The sequence below is a fragment of the Mustela lutreola genome, chromosome 9 (assembly GCF_030435805.1).
Source record: "Mustela lutreola isolate mMusLut2 chromosome 9, mMusLut2.pri, whole genome shotgun sequence".
In the NCBI taxonomy this organism is placed as follows: Eukaryota; Metazoa; Chordata; class Mammalia; order Carnivora; family Mustelidae; genus Mustela; species Mustela lutreola.
Window position 1 is genome coordinate 18,044,662 of NC_081298.1, and position 20,661 is coordinate 18,065,322.

Below are 20,661 nucleotides of genomic sequence, written 5' to 3' on the forward strand. Positions count from 1 at the left end.
ATTTTGCTTGTTTTGTTAACACACAGTCCTTGTTTTAATGGCATTTGCATGTGATAGGGTGGGTTTTTCAGAGCTTGGCCAGAGTGTGACAGACTCCTTTAATCTAGTAGAACATGAACTCCTCTCCTGTGTCCCACCAGGAAGTGACCCATTACCTGGTGAAGTGGTGCTCTCTGCCTTACGAAGAAAGCACGTGGGAGCTAGAAGAAGACGTCGATCCTGCAAAGGTTAAAGAATTCGAGTCTCTCCAAGTTCTCCCTGAAATTAAGCATGTGGTAACGTATCCCTGTTTGGCACCTTTTGTAACATGTAACTTTATGACCTTGGCAGTCCTGGATGGCTATGGGGCTCTGCTCAGAAGTGGTCTTTGTTTAAAAGAAAAAAAAAAAGAAGTGGCCTTTGTTAGTGTCTTGCCTTTGGCCACTCTCTGTTGAACTGCAGTTCAGCATGCTTTTCTCCCCAGATCAGACTTTGCTAGCACTCTGGTCAATGTTAGGTCTAGACTCTTATTCTGGTGTGTGTGTGACATTTAAGAACCTTGAATACGAGCTTAGATGTCTTGGTATAGGGTGCTGTAAGGAGTCAGTGAGGTAGAACATGGAAGAAACGCCTGCATGGGAAAGAAGCTCAGTAAATTGTTAGTGTCTTTCTTGTTTCCTACTACCTCTTGCTCCACCAGTGATCTTTTTTCTTTGTTTTTGACCTCTGCTTTTACTCAGCTGGAATATTCTTTTTTTTTTTTTTAAGTTATTTTTATTTTTTAGTTATTTTTAATTTTTTTTAAGATTTTATTTATTTATTTCACAGACAGAGATCACAAGCAGGCAGAGAAGCAGGCAGAGAGAGAGGAGGAAGCAGGCTCCCCACTGAGCAGAGAGCCCAATGCGGGGCTCCATCCCAGGACCCTGGGATCATGACCTGAGGCTTTAACCCACTGAGCCACCCAGGTGCCCCCAGCTGGGATATTCTTAAGGGGAACTGTCTTATCTCTATAGATCCTGGGCTTCACAGAGAGAACATAGGTTTTCAATATGTATTTATTCAATCAGGTTTTTTGAATCTGGATAATTCCCACCGAGCTGCATAAATGTCCCAGCACACCTGACAAGTAATTGTATATAAAGTTTCAGTAATTAAAAAGTTGTAGAATTAGGAGAGCCCGATTAAGATGTGACTCATTTGGGAAGAGAATCAGAGTTGTTGAGTATGGCTATAGACTGGAATGTTGAGTTTCTATTTTAAAAAGTCACCACTTATATATGAAGAACCTTTATCCAATTCCATATTATTTGTTGTTTTTACATCCCTGTAAAGACAGGACTCAGGAGACAAGAGCTTGACATTGAACTTAGATCTCTGTCAGAATCTACTGAAAAGCAGTGTTTTGGTTTTGTTTCTTGGCATATGAAGTGTATGGAGGAATCCTGAGCTACAGAACAGTGGTTAGAAATATGCATAATTTTTAATGGTGTTTTTGTCTACATGACTGGTTAATAAATTTCTCTTTCAACCTCTCTACAACTGTTGTCTATTGTTAATTCGTCAGTCATTGTTAATCATCTGCTGTTGGCTGACTCTTGAGTGACATAATAACAAAGAAGGTGCGTGCCCAGCCCCTGGGAGCTCACAGGTTAATGGGAGAGGTGTGTGTGTGTGTGTGTGTGGTCACACACGGCACCAGACTAATGGGGGTGTGTGGCACAGGCAGGGACAAATCGCTGTGGGGCAGAGAGTAGAGAGCCTTTCCATTCTGAAGCTAATTGTAAGTTAGTATCTTGAAGTAATCAGGATTCTTACTCTCTCAACCCGAATCCCACTTATTTCCTCAGACTGACTACATGCATTTGGCAAGAATATGAATTCTCAAGTGTTTTCGGGCAATTTCACTTTTCCTTTACTTCTTTGCTATTGTGATGCAGCTGTTTTTGTCTCTCCGTGAACCATCGTATTATTTCACACTTGTCTCTTTGTTTGACTTATTTGTTCTCTCATTTAAAATGCACAGTTTGAAATGTTATCTCAAAAATTCTAAATTGGAATAGTAGCTCACAATATAACTGAAGCTGTCTTTTTATGTGTTAAGAAAAGGACCAGCTCCAAACGGGAGTTTACCTGAATAATTTTTTAAAGGGATCTATGCTGTGCTTTGAAGTTGATGAACAGGACGTTTTATACCTGAAAGCTTTTGGTAAAAATCAGTTACCCATAGATAAAATACAGAACTGTGAGAAAGCAAGAAGTGACATTGTCTGAGATGATTGTGCAAAGTTGGGACAGTCTTTTAACAGGCCAGAGCCTCTTTGGAAACTCCAAGAATCACTTCTCCTTCAAGGTTAACTAAGTAGCCGTTGACGGTTGTGGAACCCTGGGGTGTGTTGTTTCCTGTAGTCTGTACTACTTATGAATCAACCAGAAACGTCTAGTTGAATTCAGGTCTTGTGTTCAAATGGCTGAAGTTTCTGGCCAGTAGGTGATGTTAAACTAAACCCTTTAGCACTGGAGAGGGATGGAAAGACAGAGGGGTGACTGGATTGGAGAGTGATTACTCTATTGTAGAGTGCTACCAAGGCAGCAAAGTAGAAATCTGCAGTGAAAGTCCATCCTCCGGCTCTTACGTGATGAGAGTGAGCCACTTAAGTCACTGGGAACACATTCCAGAAAGTCTCCGCACAGTATCTGGTAAAGTAGGGAAGTGTGCCTGATTAAAGGGGTACGTGGACTTTGGGGAATCCATGCTGACTGGTTCCTGTAGGTTAAGAAGAATGTAACTTCTTTAAGGAAACAGAGCAAGAGGGTTTATATAGGAATATCTTTGCTTAAAAGCTTTTTCTTTAAAATCATTGTTTTCTTACATATTGAATTATTTTCTCCCTAATAAAATTGAGCACCTGTACCTGTACATTAGTAATAATACACTAGTAATAATTTTCAACAGAGTCCTGTGTTATGGGGCTTAGCCTAACCACAGCTGGTAGTAATTTTATAGGTAAGCTGTGATACATATTTTTCTGGAAGATCATAGATTCCACTTACATACCTCCAAATATCAATGATGTAATTGGGCCCATTTTGTTAATTTCACATTGCAAATGGTTTAGTTTTAGTTAATGATGTATTTCAAGGGGCAGCTGGATGCCTCAGTTGGTTGGGCGTCTGCCGTCCGCTCAGATCATGCTCCCAGGATTCTGGGATCCATTCCCACATCTAGCTCCCTGCTTAGCAGGGAGTCTGCTTCTCCCTCCCCCTCTGCCTGCCATTCTGCCTGCCTGTGCACCTGTACTCTCTCTGTCTCTTTCTCTCTCTGTCTCTGTCAAATAAATAAATAAGACCTTAAAAAAAAAAAAAAGGTGTTTCAAGTATAAACTATATTGTAGTACTCCAAGGCAAAATTACCAAAGACTAAAACTGTTTAGAAAAGTTATAGTCTTAAAAGTTCTCATTCGTAACTATAGCTAGAATTAGGAATTTTTAATCTGTCAGTTTGTCTGACAGTCTGAGTTTGTCTGTAAGCAAAATAACCAAGTCTATGCCCAAATAATATAAAACCTAAATAAAATTTTGGGGTGGGAACTCTACACACCTAAAGATTTAAAAATTTCCCCTGATTAATTAAAATCTCAATGGGAATTAAAAGAACTTGACAAACTGATTCTAAAGTTAGAGAATAGGACAGAATAGCAAATAAGATAGAATAGCGGAGATATTTTTAAAAAGTAATTCCCTAATCAGATAAAAGCCTATAATAATTCTAAACTGGGTTTTGTGACAGTACTAGATAGTCTAGTGGAACACAATAAAGAATCTATTTATGGCTCCATGGATGTATTGAAATTTAGTGTGTGATAAATAGGACACTTCCTATCAGTAGAGAAAAGATAAATTATATTTAGAAATTAGTATTTCATATGGGAAAATGTGTTTTGGGGATATTTAAGGAATTTGCAGTTTTGATTTTACAGGTTTTTTGCCTTACATTGACTGTAGGAACTAATCAACAAAATATTTGACCCACTGTAGTTTCCTGAGCTGATGCCATATGCACACAGAAAAATTATCTGTAGAAACCAAAACACCTGACTCCTTTTGGTTTGCAGGGAGATGGAAGTGTAAGTGGGAGTGGCATCCCAGAGTCTGAGTAAAACAGTGTAACACTTATCAAGATGTAGGTGGGTCTGTTTCCCTCCTTCGTTAATAACTTGCGAATTTTATAGAGATGTTCTTAGTTCAGTCTGGTGAAAGCTAGAAAATGTAGGAGCTTGTCTTGTGTGTGTGTATAAGCTAGAAAATGTGGGGGCTTGCCTTATATCGGTGGGGGGTGTGTGTGTGTATGTGTGTATGTATGTATGTATGTACGCCTTAGTCAGATCATAGTAACTGCAGCTTGAAGCCAACCAGCTTCAGGACAGTGTTGTGAGATTTGCCACCTTCCCCATTATTATCCTGTGTCCCTATTCGTGTTATACTCCTCAAACATCATTCTCTGTGTGTTTTGTTCTGTCTGCCTTCCTCCACTAGGAGAGGCCTGCTTCGGACTCCTGGCAGAAGCTGGAGAAGTCTCGAGAGTACAAGAACAGTAACCAGCTCCGGGAGTACCAGCTGGAGGGGATGAACTGGCTTCTTTTTAACTGGTATAACAGGTGAGGAGCCGGAACCAGGGCTGTCTGCACAGGCAGTTACCTGCCCCCCCAAACGTCGTACCTGCTTGGAGCAACAGTAGCTAGCAAGGTGGTGAGAGGGTGTAACCTTGCCATGGTTTAGGGTACTGATCTTTGTACATGAGGCATGCCAGGACTCTACGCCAGGTGATTCTCCAATTACAGGAGTGATTTTAGACATCGTTGACTTTGTGCTTATTTTTTCTTTACCATCCCAGCCAAAAGATTAGGCCCAACCTCAATGAAACAAAATCCAAAAGATCGTTCTAATTCTTTAGCAAAGATTGGCTGTAGAAAGGAAACGGATCTGGATTGGAGCCCCAACTCTGCCACTTGTTGGTGAGCCCTGGATCCTCTAGACTTGGGCTGTACCACTTACTTTTGGACTCCTCATGCTTCAGTTCCCATCAGAATCTAGATGAAACAGGTGACATTTGAGATTTTTGTAACATTCTGGAGTGTACCCCTAGTCTGAGTTTAAAGCCAGCATGCTGCTGTGGAGAACACATCAGATGGGGCCCTGGTGACCTGTGCCCTAGCGCAGTCTGTGCCACCTACTCACAGAGCCACTTGGAGCACTGCTCCCCTGAGCTTTGCAGTGCCTACCTCTGGATCTTACCTCTGATCTTTGTACATGAGGCATGCCAGGATTCTACGCCAGGTGATTCTCCAATTACAGGAGTGATTGGGGGGGGGCACCCTTTGAGTGCCCCAGCTCTGTGTAGTCTGGGATTCTGGATCACCAGGAGAGACCAAAATTTTTACCTTGATAAGAAATTTACTGTGTGGGTTAAAAGTTCACCCTCGATAACACAAATAATAGACATGAAAATCACGTAACTTATCTTCTTATTTTTGCCTTGGCTTCCATGAAGTTTGTCAGGTATAGAAATGGGCTTAAGTTTGAGGCATATTTTTTTCTCCTTGTGTCTCACTGTTATTTTAACTTTTAGTATTTTCAGCTTAGAGTATATGGATTTTTTTCCTATATTTTCTCTCAAGTTACCATAATTCCTTTTTGGAAGTAGGCAGGGTATGAATCATAAGAATAAAAATGAGTCTCAGTTGCATCTCTAAAAAATGCAGACAAGGCCCTTCACTGATTACCTTTACAGGTCAAGGTGTGCCTCTGAAGTATCTTTTTAGTTACACCCAACCTCTACCGCTTTCCTGTATCAATGATGAATTATCTGTATTTCTTATTCTCTTCAGAAAAAACTGTATTTTGGCTGATGAGATGGGCCTTGGAAAAACCATCCAGTCCATCACATTTCTCTCGGAGATTTTCCTCCGGGGGATCCATGGCCCTTTCCTTATCATCGCCCCACTCTCCACCATCACGAACTGGGAGCGGGAGTTCCGGACGTGGACAGAGATGAATGCCATTGTGTACCATGGCAGCCAGATCAGCAGGCAGATGATCCAACAGTATGAGATGGTGTACAGAGACGCCCAGGTGAGTCTCAGAGACCTGGAGACAGCCTGATGTCATCGTTCAGATCAGCCTTCCTGTCACTTACCTTCAGGAGTTTTAATGCCCTGTACCCTGGGTTACCGTTGACTGATTTTGTAGAGTCTTCTGTTAATGGAGGCAGACTTCCTGCTCCTCCTTGATAGTTTAGTTTGTGATAAAACAGGATTTGTAGGGCATGCTTTCCACTCTCTGAAATATGCCAGAGGCTCTTTTTAGGATACTGAAAACTTGAATTCTTCATTGGCTTATGAAGTTGCTTTGATGTGCAGAAGACTTTATGTGACTTGTTATATGCTCAGTGAAAAAAACTGAGTGGAAGAATTGGTGTACAGAGGATGGGTTCTTAGCCAGGGAGTTTGGAGAGGAGGCTAACAGGGAAGGATAAAGAGAAGACAGGATTTAAATTGTTAAAAGCGTAATAGACTGTGGGGCTTCTCGGGGTTTTGTTACTTATAATCACTTTACTGAGTATGCTTGTAAGCTTGTCCTGGGCACTGGTTTTTATAATCAAGCAAGGTAAAAAATGAATCCAACCAGAGGAGGGCCAATGCTCTCCCCCGAAGATTTCGTTAATAGCAAAAGGAGACACTTAGAAGAAATTTAAGATGTGCTCTAACATGATGCAGCTCTGCTCTTTCATGACAACACTAAGATAGGTAAAAGACAAAGATGTGTCTGCCTGGTAGGTCTTGTCCTGGTGAATCAGGAAGCGTATTTTGAACCTATGCTAGAACCCCAGTTACAAAGTAACTGAAAAGGAGCAAAGAAGGTCTCCTTGGGTATTCAGGCTCTGTGTGGTTGAGACCAGTCCTGGCTGGCAGTGTGTGAATCAGTACCCATCTGCTTTCCTTACCATGGCAGTTAATAACTAAAAGGCTTCCTTGCTCTGTCTTCTGTATTTGCTCATATGTCTCACCATTGTGAGGGCCCATGTCTCTTAACTTGTTTCATCAACGTAACGAGGTCTCTCTCTTGTCTTAGTAGCTGGTTCATCCCTCTATTCTCTCTTTTCCAAACAAGAAAGTACCGTGCTTACTGGCCTCTCTTACCTAGGCCCTAGCATTTCTCCGTGCTGCCTCCTCTGCTCCCACTGGGAATACCTCAGCTGAATTCTGTAATCATGGCATAAAGCTTCACCTTCCGTTGTGTCACCCTCAGGGAAACCCCCTTTCAGGAGTCTTCAAGTTCCATGTTGTCATCACAACGTTTGAGATGATCCTGGCAGACTGCCCGGAGCTGAAAAAGATTCACTGGAGCTGTGTGATAATTGATGAAGCCCACAGATTGAAGAACAGGAACTGCAAACTTCTGGAGGGTCTAAAGCTCATGGCCCTGGTGAGAGCTAGCGAGCTCTTTCCCTTGACACAGGTTCCGTCTGCTCACGATGGAAGCATCCCGCAGCCATTCTGCATGTAGCTTACTTGTGCATAGTCTGTTTATTCCTGGTTTTCTTTTTGCCGTCTATATCTGTGATAGTGCAGGCATCAGAAGGTTTTGTTGTTACAAACTGGGTCAACAGTTTGACCTTTGCCACAAGTAGATTCCCAAGGGTATCCAGGGGAGTCTTAAATACCATGAAATTTGTGACCAGTAAACGTAAGGTATTTCAGCTTGGTACCAAGGATGACGGCCTTGGCACAGTGCCCAGTATGTAGAGAGTAGTAATGATGGATGGATGGATGGATGGATGGATGGATAGATGGATGTCGTTTTCACTAACGTGAAATTGCTGCTGGAATCAGTGATGTGAAAGGAAGATTGATCTGTGAACTCACCGTGCCTGCCCTGGAACGGTGGCGTCCTGTCTTTTCATTAAAGCAAAACTGAATTGCCCCATGAGCACAGAATGCCCTGACTTCAAAAGCGTACTCGCGGGCCGGCTCCAACACTGTTGTCGTGTGCTGTTGGTTTGTGCAGGAACACAAAGTGCTGCTCACTGGGACGCCCTTGCAGAACTCTGTGGAGGAGCTCTTCAGCTTGCTGAATTTTCTGGAGCCATCCCAGTTTCCTTCAGAGACTGCTTTCTTGGAGGAATTTGGAGATCTGAAAACAGAGGAACAGGTAAATAGCAGCCTGAAAGACTGAGGAGACTATGTGATGATTACCTTCACCATGAAGGCCAGAACAAATCATTGTGGGGACAGGCATTAGCAAGTTCTCATATCCCTGCTAAAATGAGCATTACCTTCTTTATTTAATTTGTTTATGTTGAGGAGGGCAAACTGATTATTAGGCGTTCCTGTTACTCTGGAGGTATAATGAATTGACATCCAAATAGCCTGTGTTAGCCTATCAGGCCTCTTGCCTTCATTGATCTCACATAGGAGGTCAGTGATTTTCTTCTACCCTGAACTCAGGAGCTTGGTGCCTTCCTTCGCTTTCTTCATCCTTCATCCTTCCTCCTGCATAATCTGCAGCACATTCCCAGGCTCATCTTTTTTCTTTTTCTTTCTTTCTTTTTTTTTTTTTTAAAGATTTTACCCATTTATTTGTCAGAGATTGAGAGAGAGCACAGTCAGGCAGAGTGGCAGGCAGAGGCAGAGGGAGAACCAGGCTCCCTGCTGAGCAAGGAGCCCGATGTGGAACTCGATCCCAGGATTGTGGGATCATGACCTGAGCCGAAGGCAGCGGCTTAACTAACCGAGCCACCCAGGCACCCCATCCCAGGCTCATCTTCTTGAGTATGACAGACTACACAGGTAGTAAGGAAAAGAAGGCAGTCATATACTAGTTGGTAAGTCTAGTTTTGTCCAAATCACCCAGATTTCCTCGGTTTTCAAAGATCTAGTCTTGAGTCTAAGCTTATTGGACTAAAATCTAATTCAGAACAGCCAATATTAATAAGTATCTGTCTGTGTTGGGTAGAAACCTTGACTAGAAATTACAGAAGTAAGCCAGACAAGTTTAAATGCCGTAGGAAGGACAAGTAATAGAATTAGAAGAGAGAAGGTCACCTCTGTTTGGGAATCAGGAAAGCCTTCATGGAAAGAGAACAGTTTGGAAATGGACTTTGAAAGGTGGGTGTATTCTCAGTTGTGGAAAGAAAGGATGATGACTGCATTGCAAAGAAATAAAAAAAACACCTGGCATAATCAGCTATGGAATTTATTCAGTTATAGGGAATCATCTGATTGAGCTGGAAACAGGGTCGATGAATTGTGAAGTGTGAGGCTAGAGGGGGAGAGAGATTGTGGGAAGGCCTTGGAAGATGGTTTAAAGAATTTGGGAGGTCTTAGGGAAGCAACGCAAGGCTTTGATTGCAGGAATGACATAATTAGTTCCGCTGAATTAAGCTAGCAATGGTGTGAGAGTGGGTTGAGGCAGAGACTTGGGGACTAAGAAGGTTTGGGGATTTAACTAACAGATGTCAGGAGTACACTCTGTGGTTCAGTTCTGTTTGTTTGTACTTCTGTGGCAAGTCAGACTTTCAGAGCAGTGAATAATCAAACTTCATTTCACTTCTCTACGTTTGCAGTAGCTCTTGATCTTTCAAAAGCTAGCTCCCAACCCTCTCTCCATTTTTGGACCATTTGCAAGGTGTCCTTTTCTCCCGTTGCACTTATTTTGTGGTATGCATTTTTTCTTCTAGACAATGACCTCCTTGAGGACAAGGCCCACCTCTTCTCCAAAGTTGTGTTTGTTGTATTGACCAGCACAGTGTCTGGCATGTAGTATACTCTAAATGATTCAAGGTAGGAACCAAGTGAAGGGCAAAGCTGAACCCAGCATGTGACAGATTGGCGTTTGTCCATATCTTTAAAATGATCGAGTTGTGTCTTTTCTCTTTGGGCTCTTACACAGTAATTCCTGATCCACTTGGGGGATAGATTCCTAAGTACCATGGTTGGTGAAATCAAGGTTCCATGAATGGGCTAAATTTAAGATTGGGGTTAGTTAGGAGAAAACCACAAAAATGGCATCAAATGTCTATATTTTAAATCACAGGAAATAGAAGTCCCAGAAGACATCAGCTTCCAAAGCAAAGCATATTTGTCAGTGTTTAAGATCTGCTCTGATAACTCTACTAAATCACTGTCTATAAGTCACTTTATATTTTTTCCAGGAAGCATTGACACCGCACACAGCTTATTTATGCAGAATGTACCCCCTTTTAAAACATTTTTTTCAAAGATTTTATTTGAAAGAGAGCTAGCAAGAGAAAAAGCATGAGCAGCGGGGAGGGCCAGAGGGAGAGGGAGAAGCAGGTTCCCCACTGAGTAGGGAGCCTGACACAGGGCTCAATCCCAGGACACCTGGACCATGACCTGAGTCGAAGGCAGACACTTCACCGACTAAGACTCCCAGGTGCCCTGAAACATTTTAAGCAGCCCTGAATGAACTTAGAACTCAATCCTTTGCTCTTGCCCTTCCTTACTTTATTTTCCCACCAGGATTAATCTTATTGGTACCATCTTAAAGCTCAGGGTTAAGTCACGTGTCTTGATTTTTGAATCCCTTCTCTTGTCGTTGTCTTCTTGGAACAGGGAGCAGGTCACCTTGCCAGTGCAGTCAGGTGAGTGGAGATCTGCTGTCCAGGTCCGGGCTGTTAGGAGAAGAACAGACAAATCATAGCAAAGACTGCTGTCAGCTCAAAGGGCCCCTGATTCGACAGCTTGCTTGATGGCATGGGAGACATCGTCTTACAGGATTAACTCTCTACATGCTGCTACTCCAGACATGTTTGCTGCCATTACTTAAAAGCTGGAGGAGGGGTCTGCCTCCAGATTGCTTCTACTTTTTTTTTCTTAACCTGAGATATCATTGACATATACTTTAGTTTCACGTGTGTGTGATAATGATTCAGTATATGTACATGTTATGAAATGATCACCATACTAAGTGTAGTTAAATATCGGTCACACCCACAGTATAGTTTTTTTCTTTGGTGATGAGAACTTTAAGATCTCCTCTCTTAGCAGCTTTCAGATATACAGTATTATTTACTATAGTCCGTATGTTCTGAATTACATTCCCGGGACTGACTTATTTTATAACTGAAAGTTTTCACCCCTTTTGAGCCTACCCCACACATTTTGCCTTCACACATTTCACCTACCCCAGATTGCGTCTGCTTTTTAGTTTGTTCTCTCAGTATCTAAGTCTCCCCTTTGCAATGTGTCACTTGTCCCTCCTCACACAGCTACAGTTGTCCTCAGGTCAGTTGCTGCACTGTGCATACATGATAGAGCAAGAGGGATTTGTTTTCTCCCTCCTAGAGAGTAGGTACAGTCTTTTATACCTATCTCCCTTTATCTCTTGTAAGGTTGCCACCTGGGTTCTCAGTGACTACTTGGGAATTAAAACCAGACCCCGCCTTCTTTCCTCGAGGTCTGATTACAGACTCCCCATGTTTGAGGATTAGTCGTGATCTTTTATTCAGTCTACCACCATCGCACTGTGATTAGCTGCTCAGGAGAGTGTAGTGAAGGTTGGACTACCCCGGTAACCAGTCATTAAAATCAGGTATGGGTAGGTGAACAGCTCTCGTTTTCCCGAACAGGTGAAGAAACTGCAGTCTATCCTAAAACCCATGATGCTTCGGCGGCTGAAAGATGATGTGGAAAAGAACCTTGCCCCCAAACAAGAGACTATCATTGAAGTAGAGCTGACCAATATCCAGAAAAAATACTACCGCGCCATCTTGGAGAAGAACTTTTCCTTCCTGACCAAGGGGGCAAATCAGCACAACATGCCCAATCTCATCAACACCATGATGGAGCTGAGAAAGTGCTGCAACCATCCTTACCTGATCAACGGTGAGTCCGGGAAGCAGGCGGCCGCTCGGGCCTGCCGTGGCCTCGGCCAAAAGCCCATGATAACCACCAGTCCTGCCTGCATATTGAGTTCATTCAGTGTGAGGATGTGCGGGTGCTCACCTTCTTCCGGCGTATGAAGCTGAGTGTCAGAGAGGTGGGCGGATCTGGGTCAGCCATCTCGTAGTCCGTGCACAGAGCTCAGCTCTCGACCAGCTCTCTGCCGTCAGAAGACGGACGGCACTCACCAGTCTGCTGCCCTTTGTTGACCTGCAGCCTGGCCCACACCGTGCCCTTCGGGACAGGGAGTTGTATTACTTAGCTGAATAAATGATCATGATGCAATCCATAGGTAAATTAACAGTTAACTGTAGTAACCAGAGAACATGGCAGAAGCTTTTTTTTTTTAAAGATTTTATTATTTATTTATTTGACAGATCACAAGTCGGCAGAGAGGCAGGCAGAGAGAGAGAGGGGGAAGCAGGCTCCCCGCCTAGCAGAGAGCCCGATGCGGGACTCGATCCTAGAACCCCGAGATCATGACCCGAGCCGAAGGCAGCGGCTTAACCCACCGAGCCACCCAGGCGCCCCCGTCAGAAGCTTTTTTGATGATAAAGCTTTCTGATAAAATTTTACCTCAGAATGGGGCTTGGATTCGCTATTAGCTAGATTTTATGATGTCAACAGTATGTCTTTTTGTTGCCTTTCTGTGGAGGTTTCTTTACTTGAATGAGTCAGCTTGGTATCTCCAGTTCTTCCTCTACCTGGTAAGGTTTCCCAGGAAGGCAGAGCACTTGTGTTCTCTGCACGATGGCCCCACTCCCACCGCAGAGTCCTCTGCTGAGGGCACGGACCAGGTGTACATACACCGTGTCGCCTCGACGGACTGTTGGTCTGGATCTAGCAGTTCACTATAATTCTTTTTTCAGGATCTGTAAAGCAGAGAGCAACTTTTACCCTCAGAGTTTGTTCAAGGAATAGTTTTGTTGCATTCCTTTTCAGGGGCAGAGGAGAAAATTCTGGAAGATTTCCGAAAAACCCACAGCCCTGATGCCCCTGACTTTCAGCTGCAGGCCATGATCCAAGCAGCAGGGAAGCTGGTGCTGATTGATAAGCTGCTCCCCAAGCTGATCGCAGGTGGTCACAAAGTCCTCATCTTCTCCCAGATGGTGCGCTGTCTCGATATCCTGGAAGATTATCTCATCCAGCGAAGGTGAGAGCTTGACTCAAAGCCATGCATCAGGTGCTGCGGGCAGTTCTCTCTTGGGTACCTTTTTGATTCATCTAAAAACTATGCTTTAACAACTAAACATTCAAACATGGAGAAGAGTTAAATCTGTGACCAAATAGGCCCAGTTTTAACTGCCTAAAGTGAATTTCTCGGGCTATGATATGGAGCCCTTGGTTTGCTTAAAAAGGAAATTCTCCATGTTTATTTGTATCCTCTTTAGTTGTAAGAAACAGAATTCAAAAGCATTAGAGAAAAGAAGGTTAAGAAAACAATGCATTTGCTTTTTTTTTTCCCTTTCTTTTTTTCCCCCTTAATAACAATGAGAGAAATACATCCTGGAAAGCATCACTGTATCAAGTTGCTAAAAAAGTGCAAGCTGATAGTTCACAAAAAGAGAATTGGGGATACTTTACGTCCCTTGTTAGCAAACCCTCCAAGGTTTATGATACACTAGCTGTGGCATTCCGATCTGTGTTCTTGTTCATATTCCTATAAATTCCGTCACTCACACAGGTGGAAAGTGTGTGATGTTATGTTATATGGGCTGTTGGGATTCTGTGTGGGCACTACGTTTGTTACTTTATACAGTGGGCCTTATGTTTCCAGTCGCTGGGATACATCAATGATCCCAAGATAATAAAGGGATTTTTAAGAATTTATGCAATGGTAAAAGACTTTTCAAGGTCATAGGAACTGTTAGCTTAGGCATTGCTAAGTTTAAAGGAAAGCTTTGGTTTCATAAAATAATCATAGCAAATCACAGTTGTTTTAAATATTCTGATCCTTAAAAATTCTGTTTGCTGATGTAACATGTAATTTATAGAAGGAGTGTTAAAAGAAGTGACGTTCAATTATGGGATATGCTGATATTCAATGTTACATAAATAAATTTCCAAAACCAAATTAGACAATAAAAGACTTTTTCAGAGTCCTATAGTGAAAGTCTTTGGGTAGGGAATTCTTAGACTTACATCATTTTTTTCTTTGAGGAAGGTATACATCATCTTGCCCTTCAAAATATATAGAACTACTAGTTCACAGTTTGTTTTTTTAAAGAACCCCCACCAAATGAGCTATAGTGTAATTAACAGACTTCTACTAAGTACAAATCTCAGTGTAGCTCCTTTTTATCCTATTTGTCCTTATCATCTATTGCTTATTTTGTTTTCAGATATTTTAAGTATTAAATGTCTCTTGAAAGTACAGGCGTATGTAACCTCACCACTGTCTCCAGGCTCCCACTCACACTCGGGGGTGTGAGGTGTCTTTTTCATTTTGTGCAAACAAGCATTTAGTTTTGTTGTCCATTAGTTTATATTCTACGTTCTACCTTGTAGTTCACCTTTTTATTTAATATATCATGATCTTTTTTAACTCATTTTCTACAACATAATTTTGATGATTCTCTGTCTCATAGGTTGTTCCCCAATTTTTCAGGATTTTAAGGAACTCTCTGGTTATCCCTTCAGGGTCATTGTGAATGTTCCCAGTTATTTCCTTAAGATAAATTTTGATGTACAGTTTTAAAAGCACTTGATACATATTTCTAAAACATCCTCTAGAAAGATATTGCTACTTTGATGCCTTTTAGCAGTGCTTTCCCCTCCACATACTCTGATCAGTAATGTTTTTGCCACTTAATCTTAGCTCATCCAATGAGCCAAAATTATGGTTTCTTGTTTTAAGTTGTATTTCTGAGTAATAATGAAAGTAAATATTTTCCGTATATATTAGCTATTTACAGTTTTGTGTGTGTGAACTGCTTATTCATGCTTTTCCTCCATTTTCTGTTGCTCTTTGCCTTTTTAATATAAGAATAACTTGTTTACTTAAGAATATAGCATAAATACTTCCCCAGTGTGGTTTTTGACTTTTTGTTTATGGGTATGGGTTTTGTTTATCTTTTTTTTAGAAGTTTAAAGTTTTGTAATAGTCAAAACTCGCATTCTTACAACAGCTTTAAATTAACTTAAATGCTTATTTATGCTTAAATTTAAAGTTAAATGCGTAAAATAATGGGCTTAAAAAGGCTTCGCCTATTCCTGAACCGCACACTCATCTAAATATTCCTAAGTATTTTCTTTACACTTTTTTTTGTGGTTTCTTCACCCTAGCTGCATCCAGCAGTGTTCTTCTGGCCTTAATATCCTCGTTAACTTTTCTCTTTTTAATTTAGTTTTATTTCCAGCAAAGTTATACACGCACATACTTTAAAGAGCCAAACTGTTTTGTCAGACTTTTGAGAAAGCGCCTTTCTGGATAGCACCCTTCCTTCCCAGCCCCAGAAACTCTTACTTTAAATTCTTTTTATGCTGTTTCTTTGAGTATTTATAGCCATACCTAAATAATGTTAGCAGTTGTAATTTCTTGATGATTTGTAGTTTTCGGTATTCCCTGTTCCCAGTGTGGGAGACGAGCACAGTCTTCTCTCCTTGCCCCCATCACTGCCGCATGACTTGGGCAGATACTGAGCGACAGCCCAGCCGTCTAGTGTGCTGTTTATGATCTTTTTTCTACCTTTTTTTTTTTTTTTTTAAGATTTTTTATTTATTTATTTGACAGAGAGAAATCATAAGTAGTCGGAGAGGCAGGCAGAGAGAGAGAGGGGGAAGCAGGCTCCCCGCCAAGCAGAGAGCCCGATGCGGGACTCGATCCCAGGACCCTGAGATCATGACCTGAGCCGAAGGCAGCGGCTTAACCCACTGAACCACCCAGGCACCCCAATTTTTTCTACCTTTTTAAACTAAAAATTATCTTTTTATTTGATTGCCTGGTTTTCTTTTTCTATTTCCTTATTACAATTTCAGCTCCCAAACATACCCTGGTTGTCTCCATCTCCGCTGTGTCTGCTGAGGGCCGCCCCTCCCGCACGGGCCCTCCCCTGCCACGTGCTTCCCCTTCCGCGTACCCGCTGCCACCTCTCCTGCCTTCATCACGCTGGCAGGTGTCTTCCCTTCCCACTTGGATGAAATCTCCGTGGTAGATCCCATGGATGGCTTCAGGGAGCTTCTGAGGAAGGGTAGATGATAAGGGAATGTGGACAGTCCCTGGAATGTTTTCAGGCCGCTTTCCTTGAGTAACAGTCTGGCTGGGTTTGGGAGTCTAAGCTAGGAATAATTTCCCCACAGAATTTAAAGAATTTGGCCCACTGTCGTCTAGCTTCCATGGTTGCTGCTTAGAAGTTCAAAGCCCTTGTGCTTCGTGGTCTGAGCATGTGACATGTTTTTCTCTTCAGAAGCTTTGATTTTTCCTCTTTTTCCCAGTGCTGTGGAATTCTGCACGGAACTGTCCTTTGTATGGGATCCATTAAACTTGATACTGAGCAGGTCTTTCTCATCTGAAATCGGAGTTCCTTCAGTTCTGGGGAATTTGTATTTTATGTTCCATTTAAAAACTTCTTGTTCTGTTTTCTCTTTGTGGATCTCCTGTTGTTTATATGTCAGACCTTCTGGACCAGTCACCTGATTTTCTTTCCTTACCATCTCACTGTGTTTTGCTACACCTCTGGTGGAATTCTTTCTTGTACTCTGTCCTCCCTCTTTAACCGCTCAGTTTTCATTATGTAATTATATTTTCAATTTCCTAGAACATTTCTTCTCTAAATTTTCAATTTTCATAGCATTTAACTGATTGTTTCACAGATGCATTGTCTGCCTTTCTGAGATATCATTATAGAGGGTTGTTTGGTGGTGGTTGTTTTTTAATCTTCCTACAGTGTCTGTTTTCTCCAAGTCAGATTTTTTTTTCTTTTCGTTCATTTGCGTCCCCTTCACGGTAGGACTCTAGGTTTGCGTTTTTTCTCCTTTGAGCCCTTTTAATATTACTCCACTGTGTTCTGGCCCCACGGTTTCTGACAAGAAGGTCTGCTGGCATTTATGTCCCTCTTTCTCCTGTACGTAATCTGTTGTTTTACTATGATTTTATCTTAAATCATTTGACTGTGATGTGTGGCCTTCGCCCTGTGCAGATTTCAGTGAGCTGCTTAAATTTGTACGTGTTTATGTTTCATCCAGCTCTGGAGGGCTTGGTCGGTATTCCTTCAGGTTCTTTTTCCCTTTTGCCCCATTGTTTTATTTCTTTGTGAGCCTCCAATCACCTGTATGTTTGACCTTCTCTTATTGTTCCACTTTCCATAAGCTCTGGTTTTCTATTTGTCTCAGTCTGTTTTTTCTGTCGTCCGGCACCCTGACTCTCTTCTCAAGTCATTTCTGCCCTGCTTATTACTACACCCCTTCAGTGCTTTCCGTATTTTAAAGCTTGTATTCTAGTTCTAAGCTTTCTACGTGTTTCTTACCTTCAGGTTCCTTTGCTGTGATGTCCTGTCTTTTCTTTATTACATACATTCCTTCACTGAGCGTAATTATAATAGCTGCTTTAATTATAACATTTTAGATGTGACACCTGTTGATTGTCTTTTTCCTTAATAATGGGTCACATTTCTCCTGTTTCTTCACACAATTTCATTGCATAATTTTGGGGTTTCCCTAGAACATAGTCAATATTTTGTTGTGGACGTTCAGGATTCTGTTCTGCTGCTGCAAAGAGAGTGAGTTTTATTTGGAGGCAGTTAACTAGGTGAGATTCTGCGTGCTCTTCCTGTCGGTGTCTGGTCAGCAGCAGCTCTGGCCTGAGCTGAGGCAGCCTTCAATCATGTGCGAGTGGGAGACGTCAGCCTGTCTTCGGTAGAGTCTAGAGCCAGAGTTTGGGGTGTACCGTCTCTGTGTCTCTGCTTTCTGTAGATCCCTTCTCCCTGCTGGCAGTCCTGGTTGCCCCAGACTCCTTCCTCTGGTGCATCTGGTCCAAAAGACAGCAGCTGTTTATCCGAAAGGCAGCTGCCCTGTACCTCTGCGGCCGTGACAGTGGCGTCCCCTCTGGCTGGAACTGTACGTGTCTGGTCCTCCCCAAAATCAGCTTTCTTGCCTCAACTCTCCAGTGCCCTGAGATTCGTTTTTCTCTTCATTCATGGCTTTTTTTGGTTTTTGGTTTTTGGTTTTTTGTGTTTTGTCCATTTGTGGTTGTTACTTGCTAGAGGGCTGGCATGTGAGGACCTGCCCACTCCATCCCTGAAGCAGAGCCCCCGGGACTCGGGTCAGAGGCTTCCTTCCTGTGCGTGAACACTGTCCGTGTAGCTGGACCACCCGTGTCTGTATGTCAGGACGTCTCTCCCTCTCTTCTGCATGGAGGATGGGAACTTGATTGTACTGGGAGCCGATTGTGGGGAAGCGCTGGAGAGAAATAGCTGTGGTTAGTATCTCATGGGGTAGAGCACAGTACAGGTCTTCTGTTTCTACCCTCTTCGAGGCTGGGGTGGGGGAATCTATAGGCTGGTACTTGACCTTCAGCCAGTTCCTCTGTTTCAGACTCTTTGCATCCCCATTTTCAGGATTACCTGGTACCACCAATGCCTGATCCTTTTGGATATTCTGCAGTATTGAATTAAGTTATTTCTTTCTCTCTGTCTTTCTTTTAATTTTTAAGTAGGCTTCATGCCTGGCATGGAGCCCAATACGGGGCTTGAACTCACAACCCTGAGATTAAGTCAGATGCTTAACCAACCAAGCTACCAAAGCACCCCTTGAATTAATACGTTTTTCTCACCTGAGAATCTTTAATTGGATTTCTTTGATTGCCTTTTATTTTACATTTCAGTCTGTAGTCTTTCTGCAATTTTGGCACGTGTTATATATAATGGGGATCTAATTTATTTCCAAATGTGTCTGATTTTTTATTAGATAGTACATCTTTTCCTCCATTCATATAAAACACTGTCCATGAAATATACTTATTATCTATGTTGGTGTGTGTTTAACTTTTGTCTTCTTTTGATCAGTATTTCTATTCCTTTGCTCATATTATTGAGGATAAACTTCAGAATTATTCTTTTTTAATCTCTCCCTGACTGTAGTCCCTGACTACAGAAAAAAATACGTGCGTATACACACATATGCATATTTGTATTTATACATACATATATCCATTTGTTGGGATTTTGATGGGCTTTTTCACATTTAGTAGGACATCTTTGCCAAACTGAAGAACCTCATATATTTACTGCACATATTCAGGTCTTTTACATACACTGTTGCCTCAGTAAATTCTTATGAAGTACCTGCTTGGGCCTTGAACCTTGTAGGCATTAGGGACACGGTGAGCAAGGCAGCATGGGACCTAGAGTCATGTTCCGAGTCCAGCATAGTTCTCACTCTGAGCCTAATCCTGAGTATTCTGTCTGGGTCTGGCTGTTGTGAGTGGGATTTTATTTGTTTAATTCTTTATGTTTCCCAGCTAGTTATTGCTGAGAGATGAAAAAGCTTTCATTTCCCTTCAGGCCTTCTGAGGTCAGCATTTCCTGTTGTGCCAAAAGCGCGTCACCGCCTCCCTCCCCAAAACAAAGCACACAGGTTTTCCAGACTGCCACCTGCTTCTTGTTGAAATTTGACAGTGACTGAGAATTACAGTTTGATGAGCCACATAAACTCCCTGGGACTTTGTTCAAAATGTAGTTGACGCAGAGGGTTAATTGCTGCACTGATGTGTGGTGTGGAGAATTTTTTGATGTCTGATTTCTTCATTCAGACTTACTAGCCCTCAAGATTTTCTTTGTTCTCGAGCCTTGTTGCCTCTCCAGCTGTCAGTTTGGTTTTGTTCCCGTTTAATTTCATGCCATATTCTCATACCGGGGTGAGGGCATAGCCAAGGGATTTGGCTCAGAAAGGAGGGGGTGAGGAACAGTTTAAAAGAACTCACATAATGGGATGGATTTTTAGTTTTGTGTTCTTTGAGAGCACTCCCTCAAAACTGAACAAGTAATAGAAATGAGAATTAATGCTTCAGTCATCCTGCAGTTTCTATAACTGGTGTTGTATCATAGCTGGCAAAACCCTCTAATTGTATGGGAACTTTTTCCCTGGGTTGAGCTCTAGCATCACTATTCATCGATTTCTCCTCCTCCCTAAAGCTGTGCTGATTCCCTGCCCCCCTCGAGCCGTGGGCATCCAGCTCCTGTGTGATGGCTGCTGGGTCCTCTGCACCTTTAGCATTACTTGTTCGCATGGGTGATGGTGGGGGTGGTGGCATCTCCTGTTTAATGGAATCTCAGCCTTGTCCCCTGACTCCAAGTCCTGTGCTGCTTCCATGCCATCACCCACGTGCCCAAACTCCTGAGTGTCCAGTACAGACCTCAGTGTACTGGCTTACCAGAACCGTGTCGGTGCCTATCGTTTTTTCCAGCTTCCACTAGACTGACAGCTTCCGAAATTTACCGATGTCTCTTATTTATCTTTAGTTTTCTCTTAAGTTTTTAGGGGAGTCTTTCCATCCTCCTACATTGAAGTGTAGGGTACAATATGGAGGCCGTACAGCAGACTGGCTAAGAATGTGAACTTGGAGTCAGATGGGTCTCAGTTTAATTCACTCACCTGCTCGGTGGCTGGGCAAGTTAGTTTGCTTGTGGGGCTTTTGTTTCTGGTTTTGAGGCTTCCTCGAATGTACAGTGGCGATAACAATAAAACCAGCCTGTAGAGCCATCATGAGATGGAACTGGGATGG

The 20,661-nt window shown here is 42.4% G+C and overlaps 1 protein-coding gene across 5 annotated transcripts in view; it reads left to right on the top strand.

The window, feature by feature from the left end:
• CHD6 (chromodomain helicase DNA binding protein 6) overlaps positions 1–20,661 on the top strand; it is a 190,497-nt gene that overhangs the window by 99,583 nt on the left and 70,253 nt on the right. For all 5 annotated transcript variants that reach the window (XM_059133142.1, XM_059133143.1, XM_059133139.1 and 2 more), the window contains 7 exons: positions 141–275; positions 4,516–4,637; positions 5,868–6,111; positions 7,288–7,464; positions 8,047–8,190; positions 11,630–11,885; positions 12,885–13,095. In XM_059133142.1, coding sequence (XP_058989125.1) covers positions 141–275; positions 4,516–4,637; positions 5,868–6,111; positions 7,288–7,464; positions 8,047–8,190; positions 11,630–11,885; positions 12,885–13,095 — 1,289 coding nt within the window. The remainder of the gene's footprint in view (positions 1–140; positions 276–4,515; positions 4,638–5,867; positions 6,112–7,287; positions 7,465–8,046; positions 8,191–11,629; positions 11,886–12,884; positions 13,096–20,661) is intronic.